General features: G+C 40.8%; 1 protein-coding gene across 3 annotated transcripts in view; it reads right to left on the reverse strand.

Annotated features, from left to right (window-relative positions):
* Positions 1–19,828, reverse strand: part of XPO7 (exportin 7) — a 46,887-nt gene extending 27,059 nt beyond the window's left edge. The window contains exons 1-7 of one of the 3 annotated variants that reach the window (XM_075207149.1): positions 19,730–19,828; positions 11,814–11,960; positions 10,831–10,924; positions 7,242–7,408; positions 2,027–2,092; positions 414–518; positions 54–219 (exon numbers count right to left, since the gene is read on the reverse strand). In XM_075207149.1, the coding sequence (XP_075063250.1) occupies positions 54–219; positions 414–518; positions 2,027–2,092; positions 7,242–7,408; positions 10,831–10,924; positions 11,814–11,960; positions 19,730–19,795 (811 nt within the window). In that variant the 5' untranslated portion in view covers positions 19,796–19,828. The other 2 variants (XM_075207150.1, XM_075207151.1) reach the window with 2 other exon arrangements.
* Positions 19,829–26,585: the final 6,757 nt, after the last annotated feature.

Raw genomic sequence — 26,585 nt, forward strand, 5'->3', positions numbered from 1 at the left:
CCCTTTCATAATCAATTTTGAAACCATCCATCCCACGGCTTCCCATTTCTCACCTGAACGCCAGCTTGTGGGGATCTGCACTGTGCAAAGGTCATCCGAGGACTCATCGGTGGAGGTGCCGATGAAGTCAAAATTCAGACAATTGTGGGTGAGTTTGAGAAGCTGCATGAGCAGGTCGTGCTGAGACCCATCAGACAGGAGCAAAGACTTTCCCGATGCCTTGAAGAATAAATACAACACCACAGACTAAAGTCAGAAAATACTGTACTGAAGCCAAAAGGCTGTTACTTCTATCCTGCAGTCAGAGAGGTGCCCACCATACTGATGGTTACTATGGATGTATCTAGAGCCAGGGGTATGGTAAAAGGAGTTAAAGGGTCACCGGTCTCAAAAATTCAAACTGCGTCTTGTACCTGTTTGAGTAGGTTGCAGGACAGAGTGAAGATATCAAACAACGATGAGTCTCGGAAGGATGAGGCGATTTTACGGTGCTTGGTCAGAGGGTGCGTTGCATCTGCCTACAAAACACAATTGTCCCATATCCGTCATGCGACTTATTGTACATTGTCCAGCACACCAAACACATGAAATCCAATAAAGTACATTTAACTATGAATTAATAAGGGCTGCATAAATGCAGTATTTGTCTGCTCAACTGTATTAAGGACAGCGTTTACCCACATTCTTAGTATTCCACCAACTATCCCTGTATTCCCTGAGAATCTAGCTTACATGACAGCATTATTATCGGAATGAGCTGAATCACAGAATTTATCCTTCACCATCGCGCATAATTTTAATAAGAAAATTGTTTTTGAATATAGCTCAATGTAGTGTTTTGCTATTTTGGGTTGGTATTTGTTTAGTGAAAACAGAGCTTTATTATTTTTAATAATACAGAAGTTGTGCTAATATATATTAATAAACCTCTGTAAATATTTGTATAAAACAGCGAGTTCTGATGTCACCACCTCAGTGTCCATTAGGAAAACTCATATTATAAAGAATAATGTCCCCCAACTGTAAATTATTACACATTTTTAAGCCATTTAGGAGATTTGTGACCTGTAATAAAAAACCAAAACAAAACCACTGGTAACTGTGGTTACAGGATGCTCAGTGACTTACAATATCCTTATAATGTACATATGTGGGAACATCATCCCATTATTAGTCACAAAAAGCAGATTTCCTCACCATATTTTTTTTACCAAAAACCAATAGGGTTCGTTTCACCAATATTAGAAGATTGATTCTATTTAAAAAAGGACCCTCCAACTAGACCAGTGTTGGCTAACCTGTGACACTCCAGGTGTTGTGAAACTACAAGTCCCAGCATGCTTTGCCAATATATAGCAGCTTATTGCTGGAAGGGTATGCTGGGACTTGTAGTTACACAACACCTGGAGTGTCACAGGTTAGCCAACACTGAACTAGACCTAGAAGCATTCTGATGTTTATAACAGAAATGTCGAATGATGATTGATTTTATTTTTGCAGTGAATCCCAGGACCTGGCTGTGGTCTGTTTATAAATGGACAGTAGGAAACAGGCCGATGAACATTACATGGACAGGCAGCTAGATGCAATTTCTGTTAGCGCTCCAGAAGCCAGAGACCCCTTTATCAGCTGTACTGCTTTCTGCCTGACTCTTATTAATTACTTATCAAATGCTCTGTGGTTTATGGTCCAATCCCACCGATCAAATGCACAAAGGACTGAAAATAACCCCCAATGTCAGTGCCCCTGCTATATTCACATGCTGCAGTGCATTGGGATCAATGATCCAGATACCTGTTCTGTGCATATGCTCAGCATGGTAAGAACAATGCTCTTCTGGGATGATCTCTGAATGAGGCGCTACTGCATTCTTTATAACCCACAATGAAATAAAACGTATGCTGGCATGTGTTAAGGGTAAATAGCCAACATGAATAAATATTATTTTCCATCTGCCACCAGAGCTTCTCAGTGCTAATTCCCTGTTACTCTGTGTCTGGCAACATTTCAGGAAGGTGTCACTTACCTGGTTGATTTCATTGGTCAACTGTGATAGAATACTGACTCCAATGACGCAATAGTCCACGCTATCCTGCAGAGTGTACAGAAGTGTTTGTTATCACATCAAAAACATGGAACAAAAACAAAACAAAAATACAACTGGAGCTCAAACGTCCCACAGTTAGTTTTATTTCCCCATGTTACTCAGAGTTTAAAAGTTTTCTGTGAATTCAGATCACAATGTTTAACCTAGTAAAACAGTCAGATCCGAATATTGCTGAATAGTGGACTGTAAGAAAACGGTCTAATGAGATGAGCTGTATGAGGGGAATACTTAAACAACAAAAACATCACTTCGACCTAAATGACTGCAATGTATTGTTAATGACAGCATTCAGCTGCTAATGAAGGAAAAAAATAGAACCCATTTATCTAGTTCATTTGGACACAGCATGAATCTACATTTTCATCATCATCATTTATTTAAGGGGCGCCGCAAATATCCGCAGTGCTGTACAGAGACAACACAGAATGTTATATACAAGGGGACAATGGCAGACAAGGTTGGCATAGGATTGCAGGAAGAGGAAGAGTCTGGTTGGTTGCAGCAGGAGTACCAGGAGTGGGAGGCAGCACGGGAGAAGTCTTGTAGGGGAGCGTGAGAGGTAGTGATCAGGTAGAAAGACGAAGAATAAATGGAAATGATATAAGCTGTATGGAGAGGAATTTCTGTGGAGGGCTTTATAGGCGAGTGGTATGAATGGGATTGTGGATCCAATGTAGAGTAGAGATTAGTAGATTGGTGTTGTGGGGTAGAGAGAAATAGATAAGTCACATAGCGGATTTTGAGACAATAAGCATAAAGACGGTGAATGGATATAAAGGGAGATATTCTGGGGAAAAAAGAAAAAAACAATTGTAGGCCGAATTAGGGGTGAGTATTCTACACATCCACACAGGACTCTTAGTCCAAAAGCCACTGCAAGGCAGGGAAACTCTGAACACAAAATAGCTGATAAGTTTTCTCAAAATCTACACTCAAAATACAAAGTTGACTTAATATAAAGAGATATCTTGTAACGCTGACATGTTGCCGGCAACATGTCAAGTCTAAATAAAGTTCCCAGAAACCATTGTCTCACCTGGGGGAGATTTGCCTGCAATCTAGGATTGTCTCTACTGTGGAGTGCTGCCTGACCGAACCCATAGGAGAAACCCTCTAAGAATGTCTGCCCACCGCCCTACACTCAGGACTTTGACCATACTTTCTCAGTCTGAGCACTGGAATCAACAAGAACTACATCATCTCCAACAATGTAATGTACACTATATTAGAAACACTTCTGATTACTCAGCTATTTTTATGAATAGACACAACATTTACTGCACAATTATTTAAAAATCATGTGCAAATGTAAGAAGAAAGTTACATACAACCTGAAGTCCATTCACTTATCTCAGTAATAGTAATAACACTAATACGAAGCTGAACGGTCATGACACTGCCGTCAGTGAGCAACACTTCCTTAATAAGGATGTTTTTATACTGGGCCAATAAATGAAGACCTATGAAGACTGCTGTACAATACACCCTCACTTACTTAATTAATTTACTGCTCAGACATAAATCACATGAAGTGTCCATCTCAATTGTTTCCCCATCCTCATACACAGTTTAACTTTAGTGGCTGGCCCTCTGTACGTGGACGTTCACTGATGAAGATACACGTAAATGACCTAGTCATTCGGTACTCAGGATGAAGAGCTGGACGACACCATTACTCAGGTCAGACAGGACTATAGTCGACCATCGTCTGACCAAACTTACCACCTGCCCGTCGCTATACGTCAGACTAAGATAAGGATGAGCGCATGCAGCGATTTGCGGCCAAGTCTAAACAGTACTAAATTAGTATGTGTAATAACGAGTGTGGGCAGTCATTCCATAAAACACCGCACATCACTTGTAGCCACCAAATGCCAAGAGCATTCGCTTGTGAGAAAAGAATGCAATTGTTCATCAACAGAGGATGAGTTCTAGCAACCTGTTTAGATAAATGTTCATTAAAATCCAAGAGCAAAAATATATGATCCCTAGGAATCCCCTTCCTAAATGTGTTACGGTCATTACTTGTAATATGCAACTGAAACTTGCGCACTGCGATACTAGCAGCGTCTTCCAACAGGTCACAGTGACACTCAATAACCTGCTCAGCCGGATCTCATCCAATATAGACAACTAGGCGTGGGGCCAAACTGGACACTGATCCTGTCTCTCAGGCCCAGCCAAATTGTAGCCAACAAAAAGACTTAATTGTATGATTACAACACACACACACTGCGCTCCAATCACTGTGATGTGAACAGTAATCAAATACTTGGCCTGATATGGTTCAATTTTATTTACACTGAACCCACATGTTAGTCTAGTCAGTTGGATGTCTTTAGAAAACAAGTGGATTGAAAGACCCGATTGTAATGTGTGTGGCCAACTTTACTGGATGTTATTTGTGTACTAAAGTATTGAAGACCCTCCCCCTACCATTTAGAGGGTTCTACTTTGTAGCATCACACCGATCTACATGGACATATATCAGGTTCTCAGCACCATATAACTTCTCTCTGAGTTTTTATAACAAAGAAAATAGCACAAAAGAAGATCTTCCTTTGCACACATTACTGTATAATAAAGTTACTCTTAACAGATATATAGACAGTTATCTATTAACATCTGTTTACCCTTCACTGCAAGTCTGCTGAAACACAACCCATGCAATAATACAACAAAAAGTGACAACACATTCAATATATATACACGCTACATGCGGCCAGTACAGTTTGTTTGCACCATGGCTCAGAGTTCTTCCATGTCTCCAATTATGCAGGACGGATGCAGAGCCATTATTTCATAAGGAAGTAAATCAAGTGAAGTCTGACTGATCTTAGTGGAACTTGCTGTCTCTGGCGTCGGTCTGAATACATCGTAAATGCTCAATTAATCTAGTAACCGAGAAGGCTATGATAAATCAGTATCATGCTCATCAAATCACTGAGCAACTACATGTGCTCCGTGGATGGAGACAATGTCATCCTGGATGACCTCCCTCCCCAATCCTGCAGGAAGGAAATGCTGTGGGGTGAAGATAATCACTCAGCACCATTAAATATTGATTAACACAGACCTTGCCTTCTAAGGGAACGACTGCACCCAAACCATGCCGCGAAAATACACCCCACAAGCACTCAGGGCTTTAGCGTTATAGAGGCTGGCCCCACATGTGCACTAGGTGAAGGAAGAACCCTTTGCTAATATTTTTCCTTGGAGCTCCATGCTGGTGTCTCCTAAGACACAGTCGCTTGTGAAACGTTAGCAAGTGGAGTTATCACAGTCACTGAAGCTCCTGCCAAACGTGCCCCAACAATCGCCTCTCTCCCAAGGTCACGGAGGCCTACGCTTGCAGCTAAGCAACCAGACCAGTCCAGCTAGTTTATAAACCGAGCATAGTGGGATATTATTTGCCGAGTCAACGCAACAGCCACACGTGTGGGGAATATCTCACAGAAGTTTTATTTGTTTATTTTAGAGGGGGGGGGGGGGCACGGAATATCTTGCACTTCTTTGAATGTTAAGCTGGGTTATTTAACTACTCAGAAACTCATTCACAAATTGTCCATTGACTGTAAAAGCCGGTTCTCCGTCACGTTATGATCACATGGATCAATGCAAACACTACATGCAGACCTGCAATGTATGTCTCAGCAGTATGGCCCAATCTTCTACAAAACAAACATAAAAAGACACAGCAAATACATCCTGTGATAACATTATGACTGGGCTCTCAGTACAACACAGTAACACCCACTTGATGAGAGATCACAGCAGCAGAACCCAGTTTGGGAAATATAAGATTGTTCAACAGATTGCACGATAATTAGATCAAGTTATAATGGTCACATGTATGAACAGAAAAATGTTCTCATTGCTTAAGTTTCATTTCTCTTAGATACACTCAGGAAAATCTCCTTTCATTCAGATAAACACAGATTATACAGTAAGGCCAAGCATGGATATAAACACTTTTATAACTAATTAAAAAGCACGTTCACAGTTCAAACGAGCCAGCAGGTGAGAGAATGAGCTGCTCAGAGTGTCTCACAAACAAATACACCAATAAGAAGGGACAGATTACCCTGACAGGAATTCACTAATCATGTGGCTTGTAGGCGGTATTCACACTAATGGGAGTATACACCTTTCAGGAGCTGATTTAAAGCTACCAGAAAATAATGGACAGCTGAGCAGAGCTTTGTGTCTCCCTGCATGTCAGATCAGTAAAGAGATATAGAGAAGAGGGGCTGGCGGTGGAGAGAGAGCACTGGGCGCAGATTAGTTCAAACCCATCTCAGCAGTTACCTCTCTAACAACTTCTTCCTTGATCCTCTCCTATCTGGCTTCCAGCCCCTCCACTCCCATAAACTGCCTTGACCAAAGTCACCAACAATCTTCTCTCAGCCAAATCCAGGGGCCACTTCTCCCTGCTTATCCTCCTGGACCTCTCTGCGGTCTTTGTCACCGTGGATCATCCTCTCCTACTCCCTCCACACCATTGGCCTTTTTGACACAGTCTTTTTGTGGTTCAGCTCTTACCTCACCAACTACTCCTTCTCTGTATCTTCCTCTGGTTGCTCCCCCCCCATCCATCCCGTAGGAGTCCCCATGTGGTTCTGTCCTTGGCCATCTGCTCTGTACACCTCCTCCCTGGGTGAACACATCAGTTCCTTTGGTTTCCAGGACCACCTCTATTCAGACAACACTCAAGTCTACCTCATCTCCTGAACTCTCCCCTTCCTGCCACTATCGAGTGCACTGTTGCATCTCTGCCATCTACTCCTGTATGTCCATACGCTTTTTCAAACTTAACACGGCCAAAACTGAACTCATTGTTTTCCCTCCATCAAAAGTCTAATCCCTGCGGAATATACCCCGTGCACCGATAATTGTTTACTATATTGTACTATTATACCATGTACAATATGTCTTGTTATATGCCCGCTGTACAGCAGTACAGACCTCATTTAGTGCCCTATAAATAAAAGCTACTAATAACAATAATAGTAATAACAATAACAATAATAATAATAATATGGTAAAGGGTAGAGTAAGTCTGCAGGCATCTCTGAAAGCTGGGCGATGGAGACAGACACCTGGTAAACCTAGTTATCACAATCTGCCCACTAACCTGCAGAAAGCGTGTAACATCCACAATGACACTACGGAACACATATTCCTCCTTCTGACAATCAAACCAGCCCAGCTTGGTGATGCGGGCATACAGCTGTATCAGGGCCTGGGTCACGAATGAAGCCAGCTTGGGGCGGGTGGCCAGGTAAGTCAGCACATAGTTCCCTGCAATGGAAGTGAGCAGATTAGAATTCAGCAGGCATGTGTACCAAACACCTATCACACAGCAGAGCAATAGGAAACGGTTACCTTGTGAACACAGTGCCTTGTAAAAGTATTCAGCCCCCAACACATTTTGTTGTCGCAGATTCTGAATTTGAAATAGACTGAAGTTTTGGGTTTTTTTGGTACTGATCCACAAATCATTGGGTACCATGTCAAATCAAAATACATATTCCAAAACCAATCCACAAATTACTAAAAATGGAAAACAGAAATTATTAAATGTAAAAGGTAACCATATCCCTTGTAATTGTAGGCTGAAATGTAGACAGGTGCAATACATTACCTGACACACAGTGTTCATGGACTCCAACCTGTGTAAGAAATGAGTATCACCTATTGTCAATCCTTATGTTACTATAAATCCCCCATCTCTACGGAGCTCCTACAGCATAGTAGATTTTCCAAAAAGAGTAAAAAAAAAAAAAAAAAAATAACCCCTCCAAAAATGAAAAAGCTCTCCAAACAAGTCTGAGATATCATCTTAGAGAGACAGTCTAGGAAAGACTACTAGACCATCGTAAGGTACTGAACATCGCTCAGCACAGTCCATTATACAGAAGTGGATGAAATATGAAACTACAGCCACAGTGCCTAGATCAGGGCTACCCACTAAAATTAGTTGCCTAACAAACAGGGCACAGCGATCTCCAAGGCATTTAACAAAGAAAGGCCTGTATGTGCAACACGGTGGCTAAGTGGTTAGTACTTCTGTCTCACAGCACTGGGGTCATGAGCTGAACTTCTGACCATGGCCTTATCTGTGTGGAGTTTGTATGTTCTCCCCTAGTTTGCGTGGGTTTCCTCCAGGTGCTCCGGTTTGCTCCCACAATCCAAAAACATGCTGGTAGGTTAATTGAGAAATTAGCTGCGCTATATAAATAGCTGAAGATGATGATGATGATGATGAAGGAAGACTAGCAGGAATAAAAGCCAAAACAAAAAACAAAAAGACAACAACAAAAAACATATCCTTGGCCGAAAAGAATTTGCAAGCCACCATCTAGAAGATACTGCAGAGATGACTTGTGGTATGATGAGACTAAGGTGGAACGCCGAGAGGTATGTATGGAGCAAACCAAGCACTGCTCACCAGCCAGGTAACACCATTCCCACCGTGATTTATGTGGGTGGTGGCATCAGGTTCCCACCGTGATTTATGTGGGTGGTGGCATCAGGTTATGGGGATGTCTCTTTAAAGACAGGGACTGGCAATCTTTCTAGTATCCATGGAAGATGAATTGTGCACTTTACAGTCAAATTCTCCTGCTAAACAGCTCAGACTGGGGAAGACGTTTGTCTTCCAGCGTGACAACACTGAAAGAGTAACACTGAAGAAACCTAAGATGAAGAAACAAGATATCCTTGAGTGGCACATTCCGAGTCATGATCTTAATCCCATTGGAATTCTGTGGAAAGACCTCAAGCTTGCAATCCATTGATGCTCCCTGGCTAACCAGAGTACCTGAGAAATGGTTAAATGCTCACAGAGGGATTGATTTAAGTCCTGACGCAACTCGTATGTAAATTGCGTTTTTAAAAAAACAATGAGCACAGAACTTGTGTGTAGTTTTGGCCGTATTCAAATACAACCGGATCTCAAGATACATTTCCACTTGAATCTGGGTGTAAGTACGCTCTGCTTACACAGTATTTGCCATACGTAAACACACAGAACCGACGGCAGTATACGCACAAGCATATGTTCAATTAAAGGTCACAACTGAACACATAAAACATGTTTTGATCATGAAATAAACAGCTGTTTTCAGTACAGTCATTTATATAAATATTAAATTTCAAAATGTACCTAGAGATGATTTCAATATGTACTGTCTATCTTAGTTGCATACACATTTTCTGTGATAAATACTGGCACGCATATGTGTAATGTTAACTGAAAGGCTATGCCATGCCAGTCCGCATGGACACCTGACCAGTAGTGGGTGAAAATGATACGGCTGAAGATACGAGAAACACAGGACTTGAACTGCCGCATCTGCGTGTGAACGCCCTTACAGTACGTTAGTTGGCCCCTTTCCTCCCACGCACTGTGTCGTTAGTGTCATTTGCATTCAGACATGAATTGCATGGCGTTAAGTTAATTGGCGTAAGGCTCCTTCCTGGGCATGTGCAGAACCCAAGATACGCTACACAAACAGACTTCCATCTGAACATGAATCAGGCCCACGGAGTTTAAGTTAGGCTTTCGTTGTTTTAAATTACTGTATGGTTTACCATTACTTACATTTTGGGAGCACATTACTACAATGAATGTGTGAGACTCACAAATAACAATTTCTCATACTAAAGAATAAAAACACCAGGCTGTGAAATTAAGCGTGAAACAGGGATGGGGGCTGAATAGTTTATCAAGGCACTATAAATGCCAATCAGTAAGGGTTATTATATACATAGAAAAGTGCTTAGACCCATAACAACCAGACATTAGTTTATCAGTGGAATGCGAGTTATACTAATGAAAGGTAACTTCTGATTGGTTGCTACAGGATGCATAATATATTACTCATTAGGGCATAGACCAGTGACTTCAGGTTTTAATTTATACAAGTATCTGTGAACATTATACCATCCATCTGTCTGAACACTTACCAAGTACCATCAAATGTCTGCAAACTTTTCTTAAGTATCCCCCTTGTGTCTGTACATAATTACCAAGCATTCCTTTACCTTAAATATAAGTACAAACTTTCATGCTGGTGTCAGACAGGTGAATTGAATGTTCGTACTGTTTCATGAAGAAAAGCGCTAGTATTCATAGTGTTCAATCAATACAAACCAGGAAAGAAAACTCATCATCGACACATCAACTGACCACCACCCTTACTACGACACAACTACTGACGTTGTGTTCTGATGAAGTGTGAAGCAGAACACTGCCGGCTAAGGATCTATTGAACCCCATGCATGCCGCACTTGGTGTCCACATGGACACCAATGATGACATTTCCATGCAACGCATTCATCGTCAATAGATGCCCAGTCGTTGGAACCTTACTAGCAGTTTACTTGGCTGTGTTCATGTTTTAATACAAGCAGTTACTTAATAAAGGTCGGGAGGAGCTCTACAAGTTTACCAGCTGCCCGCATGTGTATGTAAACCTTTACCAAGTACTATATTTAGTCAATAAATGAGGAAGGGGTGAAAATATGGATAACTACATCTCCAAGCTGTGTATAATAATCCCAAGCATGTGGAAGACAAGCTAATTCCCGAGAAAGAGGTGCGTCACTGCACAATGACCACACTCAGGGTTTCCACTGCATTCCATCCAACAAGTACATATGCTGTATGCTAAACGGATCATCATCATAGATCAGTTTTTGTTTTCCTGTGTACTCACGTATATCGATTCTCTGCTCCAGTGGCAGGGGATTACTGGTCCGGGACACGAGTTTGGTGAGACATGTGGCAGCAAGTAACTGGGAATATGAAGACTGGGGACAAAGAAAAAAAGAAAACCCTAAATTACTGTTAAAAACAAAAGTAATAAACACAAACCATAAAAGTCTCACATATGTGAAGTCAGAGGGTATATTTCCCTTTTGGCTTTTTTTTCCCCAATTTTCCACTTCAGCTTTATTAACAAAAAACAAAACAAAACGACAAACTTCCTCCCCTACAATCATAAATAACTAAAGTCCCATAATGCAGCTGGCAGGCAGTGGCAAGGAGCGTCGAGTTCTATTATCCATTCTGAGGTTTATGCAATGTTTTTAAGTGGTTTTAGTCTGGGATGATTGTCTTTATATGCATGGCCTGAGAAATAGTGTAGGTGTGTCCTGTGAAGAGTTTCCTTACGGAGATCTTATTTCCTCTTTGTGGTTTTGTTATTGTCTCTGTTAATTAATGATTACAATTCACAAGGGTGCCTTGTTGACAGTATCATGGTCCTTGTCCTAGTTGCTGGTCCAGATCGACTGTGATATATATCAGTGTTGGCTAACCTGCGACACTCCAGGTATTGTGAAACTACAAGTCCCAGCATACCCTTCCAGCAATAAGCTGCTACATATTGGCAAAGCATGCTGGGACCTGTAGTTTCACAACACCTGGAGTGTCACAGGTTAGCCAACACTGATCTATATCACCACCTCTTGGCGTTCCGGTCAAACCTCTGCTCTACTCATAACTAGGTTTGTTCCAGCTTTTTTTTTTTAACCTATTAGTCACACATTGTCTCCCCTCCAAGTCACATGCACAGATGATTATCTCTAGTCTTCCAATAAAGGTGTATATGTCTTCTCAATATCTTCCCTTTATCCCTCCAGAAAACACACACTAGTCATTGCAGAATTCTCCCTAAATGTTATCCCCAATACTTACACTCCCTCTTTCCAACAGGAGCTGACACTTGCTCAAACACTCAGGGCTGTTGGTAAACTCCACTAGGGCTTTCTCTGCCTGCAGTCGGGTGCTGGTGTCTGTAGTCTCATACAGCTGCTTGCACAGGATCTCTAGCTGGGCTAGACTCTGGGAAAGAGAGAAACAGGTCTCAGATTATACAATACTGGAAACGTCTGCCATGGTAGAATTGCAGGTACAAGGTGACCTGAGGATTAATACCAGCCCATGCATGCAGGTATAAGTAAACCATGCGAGTCCTTTCTACAGGACAACAAAGTGTATAAATGCTACACACAGAGGAGACAGCTATTTTATGGGTTAAACTATTATTCATTATGAATGCAGCCCATCCTACTTGCCAACCATCCCGAATTCCCCAAGTTCTTGCACCAAGTCCCAGGTCTTATGAAATCTGGGAAATGCCCCAGGGTCAGAAACGGCGGCATGCAGCACTTACCCCTTGGTTCTGCTATAAAGATATTGTGCCTGCCAAAACCAGAATATCTCTGGCTGCCCTATCATTGGCTGAGAGCTATACTATTCCTGTGCTACAGTGAACTCTGATTGGCTGTCGCGTTCACTGAAACACGCTCAGACAATGATTTGATAAGGATTTTGTATGGCATCTACTAGTTAATAGTCTTCTCGTTCTGTTTTGATTACAGATTTCCAGAAAGGGGTCTAGTTGTAAGAATGAGGTCTGCATTGTATACTTCCCTCTAGACTGAGCTCTATTTTGAATCCTAGGCTCCAGAATAAGCTGTGCATTGGTCTCCTGTTTTCGCTCTGTACTGTATAATGCTCATAAGATATGTAACATACGAGGAATGAAGTATAATATGCTGGACAGTGATGAGCACAATAACCTGGGCAGTGATATGTAGATTATACTGGTCACTGTCAGGTATAATGTGTTGGGCACTATTGTTTGTAATCTAACAATGCTGTGCAGGGCATACATCCGTCATCTCACTACTTGCGTTAGAACAACACAGACACTTTACACTGATAACCAACAGTTATTTACATGGCCACTTCCCAAAGAAGTGTGTGGACTGCTCAGTTCTCCTTTGCAGAAACGAAGCATCTATGGTCCATTCACTAGGGACCCAGGACGTCACCCAGATCTTAATGCCTTAGTGACGTCACCTCTCAAGTTACTAAACAGGCTGCATTCGCATCAATATATGCTCATAAAATGATTGCCTCCACAGATTACACTTTAGAGACTTCATATGTGTTCTCTCTGCGTGTTGTATGCAAGAAAATAGATGATTGGAAAGCAGCAAGTTTGTTTACACACGTGTTTAACCATTAATCTGAAAAATACAAGTGTTTACTTCTGACAAGAAAGTACAGATCTCAAAATATACAATGCTTCAGTTAGAGCATGTGTCAATGTCTTCTGCATTAAAGCTTCATTCTTAATATGTAAAGCACCACCTTTTCCTGTTGTACACTGTGATGACCAGTAAATCATTTAAACTGGATACAGAAGGCACAATTTATAGTCTACAAGGACATTGTTCACTATTAAAAATACGAGTTCCACGTAGTTTTTCTTTAAAAGATCACTCTGAAAGCTCACATGACAGTCACAGGATTAACCTCTCAAGTGTCATGCATTCTTCAAACAGATGATTATTCAATATTCATAACAAACAGAACACATACTCTACCCCTCCCACCTCCTTATCACTCAGCAACATACCCTCTGCATTTCCCAGTTCACAAATTTTGCCTATTCCTCCGACAGACAGTCATGTGATAGAGAAAGCTCAGACTCTTTCAAATCTGTGTCTTACCTATAAAGACCAATCATCTAGTGCTAGAATTTGACAAATCTAATTTCATGGGGCAAATGACCTATAAAATAATTTACCTGGTAAATATTAAAACATTTTAAAAATTAAAAAATAAGCCAACATGAAGAAGTCATGTGTGACAAAGTAAGTACACCCTTGCTGCTTCCCTATCAATTTGAGTCAGGTACTGCTAACCAAATACACTTCATTATTTGACCATTTAAGAGCGCTACCACCAGTATGGAAAAGCAGAACCTTCAGGGTAACGTGCCCTGGAAAAAAAGACATATGCAAGGATCTCAGAGAAGCAATTGTTGCTGCTCTTCAGTCTGGAAAGATCTGAAAGGACCTATTTTAACAACTTGAACTTCATCATTTTACAGTGAGATTATTTACAAATAAATGGAGAACATTGCAAGATAGTTGCCAATCTTTCTCCAGCCTTGTATGGTGCACTGAGAAATCGTAAAGAACCTAAAAGATACATGAAGGAACTACAGACTGTCAACTTAAACATGAAGTGTATTTTAACCATCAAAAAGAGAGAGAACAAGTCAGACTTTCATGGCAGAGGAGTCAGGATAAAATCCCTTCTCTCAAAAAGCAGACACACAAACAAAGAAATAACACAGTACAGCTTTTGTGCGCAAAGTGGTATCTGAATGATCCACAAAATATCTGGAAAAATGTCCTCTTGACAGACGAGGCCAAAAGTGGATTAGTCTTAATGCACAATGCCATGTTTGACGAAAAACCAAGCACAATGTATCACCACTAGTCCCATACCTAATGGTGGAGGGATAATGCTATAGGTTCGTTTTACAACCACAGGATCTGGGGCACCTTATCATTGAGCCCAACTGAAGTTTGAACGAAATTGGGTCATGCAACAAGACAGTAATCCTAAACACTAACAAACTTACAATCAAATGACTCAAAAAGCAATCAAAGTTTTGAAATGGTTAAGTCAAAATGCAGACCTCAACTCTGGAGATGCTGTTGCTGCACCTTAAGGCCACATAGCCACTAACATCTAAGAGGTATTATTTTTTTTATTTTAAATACTATCAAAAGCACATTTGTGGCTGGATCACTTATAAATAACGTATTGTATAAATATATTTAAATTATTAACACAGTGCACCAATTTATATAATCGCAAATGCACTTATTTTGATACTGTATTATCATCATCGCCATTTATTTATATAGCGCCACTGATTTCGCAGCGCTGTACAGAGAACTCATTCACATCAGTCCCTGCCCCATTGAAGCTTACAGTCTAAATTCCCTAACATATACACACACACACACACAGAAAGAAAGACTATGGTCAATTTGATAGCAGCCAATTAACCTACCAGTATGTTTTTGGAGTGTGGGAGAAAACCGGTGCACCCGGAGGAAACCCACGTAAACACAGGGAGAATATACAAACTCCACACAGATAAGCATATTTCTGTATTAGCCATGTACTGATTTCTGAGGCAATAGGCATATGCCAGAGGAGAAAATGTGTTTTCTGTAACTGTCTGAAGGCAGGTAATCTCACGGTAAATAGTCCTTTTCATCTCAGTGGCCAACACGTCTGTTTAACCCGCAAGGCAGGAGGGGGTACTTAGACTTGCTATCTCTCCAAGACACGATGCAAGTAGAATAGGAAACTCGAAACAGTTTCAGGAAATCAAGAGATTGATGTAAATTTTATTAAAGACTAAATTGCGTTGGCTCCACGCACGGTTAAAGGATATATTATATCCTAATGTTAATTATTGAATGCAATTTATCAGACGTTGCTGTGCCAGTTAAGTCAGGGGCTGACTTACCTCCTGCCAAGTTAGGGCTGCAAAACTGTAAAAAAAAAAAAAAAAAGCACTGTTTGGCTATGTAGTATCATTCCATCTATAATTCTTGAGTGATCGCTAGTACCTCAAACTACTATATGTAACTGTCCTTTTCAGGACTTCCTAAGCTAACAAACATCAACTGCTTAAGGAACCTGCTTTTGACGCCTACTCACCCTGCTGTAATTCCTGTGACCAAAGATTAGACCAATCTAATCCGTTATCCGGCTGTTATGAGGGTACTGGAATGCTGGGTCCAAACAACGCTTTGCCCACTACCTGGCCAGTGTGATAGGCGAGGGGAACTATCTACAGCAAACCTGATCTGAAGGCAAGAGGTCAGGGATTCTAGCAAGGGGGTACACTAGCAGCAAGAGTCACCGAGAAGGATGCGAGTCTGGACGCCGCAAAGTAGTCTATTGGTGACAGCAGCAAAAGTCCCACCTACTGCGGTAAGAGGGCGCATTTGGGATGAAGAAAAGGAGACGGTGGCAAGGCAAGTCCAGCCTGTCCCCAGCAACCAACAGACAGGGTGGCATAAGCGGTCCATCCTGTCACAACATGTCAAAAGCAAGCACATTTGAACTGCATTTGATATGTGCCTTTACTAGCAATTAGCTTAGTTTCAAATGTGTTGAAAACGGAAAACCGCATAAGAACAGAAAAAGTAAAAATACAAATGAGTCTGAACCCTAAGAGCTGTACATAAATGAATGACTTAAATGTCAATGAACTGAAGAGTGTTTTAAGCAAGAATGGGCCAAAATGCTCTATTACAATAGAAGAGACTCATGACCTCAAACAGAAAAGCAACACTTCCAGCTATTCCTGCAAGCCGCTGAAGCAAATGGTGCATTTACTTTTTCACAAGTGGCTTTATTATGTTGGCTTATTTTTTGTTGTATAATGCCATTAAAAATAGGTTATTTGCCAAATGAGATTAGATTCATCCCATTTTAGGACTAAATGATTATTAATTATGTACAGATATGTAAAAACACAGATTTGAAAGCATATTGTCTATTTCGTAGGACGGTCTATTAAAAAAAAAAAGGGGGCAAAATTTGAGACATGGGAAGAACAGAGGGCGTGCTTGTGAGCGATAAGGATGGGAGGGCAGTAAGTACGGCTGTCTACCCAAGATAACGGAGACTTGTGACACAGCACTCGGTGCCCCTACATTTCAGTAAGCAAACTAGAAATGATCAAAATATATATTCATATTTCCTCTACCTCTTTTATGCTCTATGCCAGTGGTTCTTAAACTTTTTAGTGATCGGCTCCCCATTGAATGTCAAAATACGTTCTCGCACCCCTCTTGAAAATCGTGTTCCGATTTTTTGGTCAGGAAATTGAATTTATTGCAAAACAATTTAATGAAAAATGCATAAATTTTATTTGACTTTTTGATTAAAAAAATGAACATATAACTAAAAGTAAACAATAACATATATTAATATTTAATGACTGTCATAGTATAACATTTAAATATGTATATGAACAAAAAAAATAGAGAAAATACCCCTAAAAAATAATGTATCGCACCAAAAACTCACACTGACATTTGTACTCAGAGTGCGCAGACACGTGCACGCTTCAACCAGCATCTTGTCCCACTGGGGAGTGCGCAGTGGCAAAAGTAGAGAGGGCAGTAGTGGGGTCATATCATTGTTGCGCTTGCCAGTGTATCATGGGTTACGTGAGTACATAGTACAGTTGAGTCAAATTTATAATTTTATATTACAAACACAACAGTTAAAAACCTATAGTTACCTATAGCTAATAGCTCTCACAACACAGGAATAACCCATCACAAACTAAGCTATAGAAACTACTCATTAAACAAAGTAACTCTACCAGTCAAGTAAGCTACACTTTGTGGTGTTTATTTGCCTAAATGACCATTATATTGCATGCTCTCTAGGAGACAAACAATATAGGCATACCAAAAACTGGGACAAATATATATATATATATATATATATATATATATATATATATATATATATATTCCAGAAATCCTCACAGTATTGCCAATACAGCATTGTTCAACATGGTTGTAAAAATAATGATCAATCGCCACATTGTAAACCCTGCTATTCTTCTACTGGCACAGTACGGAAGACATACTACCTGGCCACAAACATTGTCGTGTAAATATTATACCAAGTATTGTGACCGAATTATGGTTTCAGAAAATTCCCAGAACTGCATGACCTCAGTGTGTTATATATACATAGCCTGCTATGCCTATGTATTGCACCTCAGCGCTGACCACGTTTTCATGTAGGCTAGTGCCAAAAGGCTTTTTTTTTTTTCTCGATTTGCCTTGAGCATCAAAGGGCAACAGTTGCCGATACCATCACTGGTTAAATAATTAGTTAGCTCTCATCTGTAAAAGCTTCCCTATGCCTTTGTGTTTGTACACCTACAATATCTGGTGTGTTATTCCCACCACAGGTTGGCCATAACAGATAAACATTTAAAAAACAGTTTATTCTTTAAATAAAGCATTTTCAATGAAAACATTTTACCTTTTTCTCTACATTTATAAATAGACTTCACTTAACTTTTTTTTCTCGTCATTAGTGGAACTTGAAGCCCAAATCTGGCACACTAAGAGCAGTCTTATTGCCACGATAGGGGGATCTATTGCTAAAAATGTTCTTTAGTATTATCATGGGTACACATAGTGGGAAAATTCATGTAGGATCACCAAAAACTTGCGATTATCTTTCTACACCTAAACGTTACAGCACACAGCAGAACTGTAGCAACCCACCCTCATTATCTCTGTGTCACTCTGCTTTATATGATGTCAAAATCAAAAACAATGTCACCTCCCACCACTGAAATGCACCAATCAGATATCATGTTCAAGCTATTTAAAAACAAACACTAAGAAATGACATCTGTGTGCAGATCTAAAGACCCAGAATAAGTAAACATTAAAGCCAACACATTTACGTTAGATGTAGTGTTTTATATATAGTATAAAGCATTCACTGGAGTTTATATATACACATATCATAGATTTATATGAACAAATATAAACGTTTTTGTAATATCAAATGTACAGATTAAAGATATAATGATTATGTTTAAAAGGTTAAATCATATATAAATAGACACTTAAAACAATACACTCTCTAACCCTTGTGAAGCAAATGAACTTCTGTCATAGACTAGGACAACAAAGTCTTGTATTCTACATGTACCAAACACATTACAGAGCATGAAAGGTGAAACTTTCATCAGTTAATAGTTCTGAACATGCAAGTTAGATGCACAGTACCTGTGTATATTATATACATTTTCAAAGACACTATGTTGGGTCTCCTTGCATTCCTGATACACATTTGCAGGCAGACATGATGTAGATGTCATTTAATACTATCCAATGACCGTTGATGTAAACAGACCAGCTAGAAACATCATTAAGTAGAATACAATGATATGAGAGATATTTAAGTCATCAGTTCATACAACCCGGTGATAGAAGATGTATATAGTCTAGCTGGATCCAGTAACTAAGCTTAGAGATATAGACACATTTTATTCAATTCAAACATACTATATGTATATAGACTAGATGCAGACAGCACAGATATAATGCAGTGATGCCTGGTGTGTACAGACATTACTACATTCAATATGTGTATACACTAGATGAAGAGAGCACAGATATAATGCAATGATGCCAGGTGTGTACAGACAGTACTACATTCAATTCAAACATACTATATGTATATACACTAAATGCAGACAGCCCTCATATAATGCAATGATGCCTGGTGTGTACAGACATTACTACATACAAGTCAGACATACTATATGTATATACACTAGATCCAGACAGCACACATGTAATGCAATCATGCTAGGTGTGTAAAGACATTACATGTGCATAGACTGAATGGAGGCTTCACCCATACAACCCAGTGACACTAGGGGGACAGAGCCTCCTGCAGTGTGCACATGGCGGCAAGGTGTTCTTCCCCTCGTACTCCTGAGACATACAGAGATGCACATTATTCCCACACACAGCCCCAGTGTTTGTATACACACAGCACAGACAGCAGCAGCAGGCCTCAGGCTCCTGTCACACTGTGCTGACACACTACAAGCCTGTGCATTCTCACATAGGACATAGCGAGCGTTCCCTGAGCTCCCCACACTGGACATCTGCTGCCTCCTCTCCCGCCTATCCCGGCAGATCTCAGCACATCTTCAGGGTCCCCCTCACCTGCACAGGATCCGCCATCTTGCTCCATTCATGCTCCTCTGTCCCCCCGAGGAACACACTGCGCATGCGCGGCGCCTCACAAGCCAGACTGCGCAACCGCCATCAGGGATCCCCGCAACCATAGACAACAGAGGAGGGGCTGAGGGCTCGGGGCCGCCATATTGATTAGGGATGAAGGCTTTTGGCGGACATATTGGTTAAGGGCACACCTCTAAGGGCGACATCTTTGTCAAGGGAAGGACATAATCGCAGCACAGCGAGGGGAGATGAGCCTGCGAGGCCATGTTTACGTTTTACATCTTTACTAAAGTTATTGAGGCAGGTACAACCGCCATGTTGGATGGGAAAAATAAATAAGAACCATCTTGTAGGAAGCGACTGCCATCTTGGAAATTAGCATAATTAGTGTGCAACCTTTATACATACATGTATGTAGTAGTTACCTACTGACCCTAATTTACAGATTAAATATTTGTTCCTGGAAATATTCCTACCTTATTTTTCAGCATTACCCACTGTACAGCACTTATTATGTACAGACTCTTTAACATCCCATGGTAAGTCTTATGAAATGTAATTTGGCTGTTTACAATAATACATAATCCTCATTATTATTATTATTATTATTATTATTATTAACCTTTATTTATCTAGCCCTTTTCCACAGGTGTCAGTAATGTATCCCCCAACCAGTGGCGGATCCAGCAGGGGCTTGCTGCCGACAGCTGCACACTGTGCAGGTCCGTTCAGCAGTGACAGTGTGCTGCCCGGCTGCTCTGATTGTGTTTTAAACACAATCAGAGCAGCCGGGCAGCACACTGTCACTGCAGAGCGGACCTGCACATAGTGTGCAGCCGCCGGCAGCCTTAGAAATCAGAAAAGGGGCGGGGCCCAAATCCCCCCCCCCCCTAAAATCGCCCGGGGTAAAGCAGTTGTCTAGATCCGCCTCTGCCCCCAACCCCTCTGAGTATTGCAATTTGGCTTCTTGTCCAGTTTGGGTGCCTTTTCGTGCACAGTGTATTATACCGCCTGACGGTCCCGAATCTGTGGGACCGTCTTACCGTCCCGACACCAAGGACCTTTATCTACTGCCAGGAATGTTGGGAGATTTGTCCCTCTTACCATGATGAGCTGGGTGCTGCACACGCTTACCACTCATGTGTGAGGCATGCAGGGGTGTTTTTAGGGCAAGGGAGGGAGTTTAGTCATTTCTTACTAAGTGCTGGGCTGTGAGGATGTGACACCCACCCTCCTTGACAGTCCCCCATTGTGACCACACAGCCTATTGGAGGCGCGTCAACTCGATCAGAAGGGGCCTGATTCATTAAGGAAAGTTAAGTAAAAAAAAATAAGTAAGTAGTCTTCTGGACAAAACCATGTTACAATGCAAGGGGTGCAAATTAGTTTTCTATTTTGCACATAAGTTAAATACTGACAGTTTTTTCATGTAGCGCACAAATACTTGATAGCTTATTTGTACACTGAAATTTAAAGTTGATTTTTGTGTGCTAAATGAAAAAACAGACAGTATTTAACTTATGTGGAAAATAGAAAACTATTTTCCACCCCTTGCATGGTAACATGGTTTTGTCCAGGAGACTACTTACTCAATTTTTTTACTTAACTTTCCTTAATGAATCAGGCCCAAGGACTGTAAAGTTTGGAGGTACCTCTGCACACAGTTCAGTCTCTATGCCTTTGGACTTTGTGGGTCCGTATGTGGATAGGGTCTTTGCACATGCAAATTTGAAAGCCAGGTTGACAGTAGAACATAACAGTAACAAATGCATCAATACAGTTCACAGTTGATAACATTTTGTGCACCAGATTATCTTGAAAATCTAAACCGTTATTGAACACCTCCAGCACAAACTTCTCAATTGCAAGGAAAATAGGCAGTGTTTCAGTAATATCATGCAGGAGCTGAAACTCTACCACTTGGGATTGATCATTCTCACCCATGTCCTCTACACGCAAATTAACTCACTATCTCTGCACTCTTTGGCTCCTACTAATCTTCCACATGGAACTGTGCCTAGTTAAAATATCACTCAACTACAGCTATCTTTCTGTATCTTGGCTGTCAGCTCTCCACTCCAGACGCCTCTGGTCGACTACCAGACATGGTCAAGGCACAATATTGATGACCCAGATACTGCTTGATCTTCATCAGGCTCCCTGGAACTCAGTCAAGGGTAGGTGGTTAAGCTAGTCATCTTCAGTTTATTTATTTCCAATACTTGAATGTCATTACTCCTTCTAATCTCTGCAACACACCTGTACATTCACATCTCTGGATTGAATGGGGACATTTTTAAATCCACTGAAACCGCCACTAAGTAAAGATCCCCTCTCATGGGAAGGAAATAACAGCCACCTTCTCTATGGGGCGCCAGAGACTAAGATGTACTCAGCCTAAGGGGTGTTACATAGAGATATATATTTATGGTGGTGGGATACAATTTTCCGTACAAGGTATATAAACATTCCTGTCATGATAAGATTCACCTTACTGGGTGCTGTGAATTACTTTCATAATAGTCATTATTCTATAAACATGGAAAAACAGAGAGGGTGGGTTGCACTATCTATGAATTTGTAGAGCAGCCAAAGACGAACCTGGAAGTGTGTGGGAGGGAATCCCTACCCTCCCAAGGGGGGACTGGTAATATATGTATATCGCTCGTGGTCAAAAATGCCAATGAGCTTCCTCAGGGATGCAACAATCTCTGAGGAAGCTCATTGGCATTTTTGACCACGAGCGAAACGCGTTGGTTTTTACCACCACTTTACTGATTTCAGCACTGATAAAAATTGAAAACCCACGTCTAGCATGCTAGATTCCCATCTTCAAACAAACTGACCAGGCATTCGCTGTTCGCGAGGAATACAGAGTGCGTGCGTACGCCACCTCCATCATACACAAGCTGCGGGTTTGTGATCTGTATCATCACAAGGTTAAGAGGTAAGAGAGGCTGCCGCACTACAGGAGGAACCCCCGCTCCGTGGATAACCTCTACTGCTGGACGCCGCCATGTGAGTCACTTTGGGCTGTTTGCAGCCTTTTTGGGACATTTGTTTCACATTGGTCAAACGGATAACACCCTGTCATTCATTGCAACACCGCGTTTGGGCTTTCTTGTTTACTCAGTGGGCCAACCTGTGTGTCAGGACTCTATATGGGACATTTGTTTTTGCTAACACAGTTCAATGACATTTGCTCTACATTTGTTCACCGGACATCTGACATTCTATTCCGTACCGTGCACGGGCTTTACTACTCAGCGATAAACCGATGTGCACGGACTGACACATTCATCCTTCACCTCTTGGCTCTAGCTGTTTGTTTGTTTTGAATATACATTGTGTATTTTAGTGCCTATGCCAGTTCATTTCTTTTCCGGCCGGAAAGTACTATGTGCACACCATGGTTCAATAAATGTCATTATTTTTTACTCTGCCATAAATGTCATACTTACCAGCGCCCAGAACCTGATATACATATATTATTCTATAAACATCCAGACCAATACACTCATGGCATGATATAGAGTTTGATGCATGTTTGCTTAGTGGTTAGCACTGGGGTCATGAGTTCGATTCCTGTCCAAGGCCTTATCTGTGAGGAGTTTGTATGTTCTTCCCGTATTTGCGTTGGTTTCCTCCAGATGCTCCGGTTTCCTCCCACAATCCCAAAAAACATACTAGTAGGTTAATTGGCTGCTATCAAATTGACTTTAGTCTGTGTGCGTGTTTTAGGCAATTTAGACTGTAAGATACAGTGGGACAGGGACTGATGTGAGTGCATTCTCTGTACAGCGCTGCGGAAATAGTGGCGCTATATAAATAAATGATGATGTTGCGTTCCAAACATACACTTAAAAATTCTATGAAAGACTTGTGAACTTGCGTATGTATGTTGAGTGTCCCATATCTCAAGATACTTCCAACTCAAAATACAGCATTATTTCTGCACCAGTATACTTACTTCCCACAATAGCGTAGAGATGCGGTTTGACAGCATTAATGCTAGATACAAAAGCCACATTACCATATTTATATACAATATAATAGGAATTGTCATGTACGCAAAAAAGAATAATATCTAGTGCTATTCATAAATGTGAACATTGCAATTTCCATATAAAATGTAATTAAATATAAAGATCTCCACATTTGTTCTTTCCGCCAATGGAAATCTTCTTTAGCCAATCAGAAGCAGGTAAATAGTGAGGCTGCTGGTGTCACTTGTCTCACAAGGCGTAAGGGGCTGTAAATTTAAGATATGCACTAATCTAGATTCTGATTTACACTACACCTGTCCTCCTCTGATCCAATAGGTCTCAGATTCTCTCTCCTGCTCAGGGTAGGCACATAACTATGCATTAATTACTCCACATTGTTATGTGGAATATTTGCTAACACAATGAAACTCTGGCACTTGTGCTCCAAGCTAAAAAAAAAAGTGAGCACTGCTTATATATGGGGCATTGAAGTGTATCAGATAGACTGGAGGTCTGCATGGAGAAATTTGATAAATCTATTGCCATGTAGGTTGGGAGCGCAAGATAATCAACATATAAATAAGTGTAAAAAAAGAAAACATCTACAACTCCATGCCACAGAATATCCAGGGTTTCCAGTGATTAGTGTAAGGAGTGAGAAGAAACTGAAGGATATATTGTGGAGAGCGAGTAGGATGCCAAGCACAGTGCAAAATAAAGGTTAAACCCACTTGGCATCCTCTCTATGTACCGCTAGCTTCCCTAACATGTCCTCTAAACAAGCTACCATCAATGGAGGTCATAGACTTGTGCATTTGCTACTAACAACCTTTGGCACCCCAAGACATTGTTGGGATCAGTCACCCATGTTGTGCTGGTAGGCCCCGAACAACAAATCACCATAAAGCCTACATAGGAGCATGTCTAAGGATGCCCAGGGTTTAATGTGATTATGGTTCAGTTGGTACCCATTGTTCAGGTTCAGCGAAACTTCCCCAGGCTGTTCACAACAGGGCATCTGCTGTTATCTAAGGAGGCTAACTGACAGCTTCTCTGATGAGCAGTAATATTTTCAGAACAGCTGGATTATCTAACGTCTGCCAGACTGAAGCCAATCCACTGTGGGAACCAGGCTGAGAATAAAAGGTGGCATTGCCACGCCAAATTAGTCTTCTCTTTGGGACAGTATTAACTAGGAGTTATTTGGTGAATCAGATCTACTAAGTCTCCGCAGACCTTGTCACTTTGAACACCTGCAAAAAGCTGGAAGACATTAGACTCGGCCACTACCTTGCAGGTAGAGAAGTGAATTTGTGGCTTGGCAGCTGGATCATTGTTCCAAAAGATACATTGAATATAACCCCATGAGGCTAGGGTTGTTTATTAGACTTGTGCAGTGAACCCTTCGGTACTGGTTTCTAGAAGTGTATAATCCTGAGTACATCATTTGGTATATTGGAGCCTATTTTGTGTATTGCCTAAGTGATTTTGAACCCCCTAAACTGGCAATGAAAAACAGTTAATATTAACCCAGTATGCTCATATATGCTATCACTAAATCCGTTGATTTCAGTGTGGCCCCAAGTGTATGATAACTCTTTTTTTCATTATAAACCTCTAAACAAAAACACAGTGGAAAGTAATAGTCACCGTAAAAAAATACTGCACCAATAATACATTTCTAACATCTTCATTCTTTCTTGGTCCAACGTAATTCAATGGGAAGAAGGTAGTTAGTAGCAAATGTGCAAGTCACATTACCTTATTTCTACACAATATGATAATGTAATGAAGTGCCAATTACACAATAGAGAATTGTGTCTGGACAGTGTTATTAATAAATGGGAAAATCACATTTACCATGTAAAATGTAATTAAATACAAAGACATATGTAAATTTGTAAATTAATTGAAATGAAAATGCCTATTATTTTCCCCTTTAAAAATCATTAAAATGGAAATAGAAATTAAGTAATGCGAATAGACAGCTGCAGCTTCATTTATTATAGCAGCCTCACAAATGAATTAAAAACTATCAGCTGGACAGGTGAATCCACAAACATCCAATAAGAAGTGGTTAGTGCTGCTGATCTCCATCATCGTCATTGCGTCTTGTTGCAGCATTTGCAAGAGATATGTCTCCTGACAGGTGCGTATGCGTCAATGTCTACCTTTTATCGGCCCCTTCCCTCTCCAGTCGTAAGTAGTTGCAAATGTAAGATGCCACTAAGTCTGCATAAAGCAGTATGCATATGCATGTTTTGTGCACATACACCTTAAGAAAATTTGCATTTTATGCAAATAAAACAGATGTAGGTCCAACCCTACATGAGGCCCATAGTGTCCATTAAACTAAAAATAAGCATGAGTTATATATGATCAGATTACTAGAAGAAAAGAAATAAGAACAGGATACATTTGTCCTCACACTTCCTGATTCCTAACGCTTAGGTGGACAGGAGGAAAGAGGTCAAGTATCTGTATAGATTCAAGGGTCTGGAGATTAATAGGTCATTGGTTTTAGTTAAGTTTTCTATCTTTTTGGAAGCCATGCTGATCAGGTGTGTACCCTCAGGAGCAGGGCCTGATTAAGAGTTGTGGGTGCCCTAGGCTAATACACCCATAGCGCCCTCTCCCTAAAATCATTAAAAGAAAATTCAGGAGTATTTTCCAGCAAACAAATTTAGACAGATTCTCTTACCTGTTCTTGCTGTTCTTTCTTGTTTGTTCTTGCAGCTTTGTTGTCGCTTAGCTGTCTTCTGGAAAGTTGTGGTCCTGTTTTGAAAATGTGCAAACATTACAAACCCTCAATGATTAGGCTCTTTAGAGAGCTTCCTCATGAACGCCACACA

The sequence above is a fragment of the Mixophyes fleayi genome, chromosome 4, assembly GCF_038048845.1.
Source record: "Mixophyes fleayi isolate aMixFle1 chromosome 4, aMixFle1.hap1, whole genome shotgun sequence".
Classification (NCBI taxonomy): Eukaryota; Metazoa; Chordata; class Amphibia; order Anura; family Limnodynastidae; genus Mixophyes; species Mixophyes fleayi.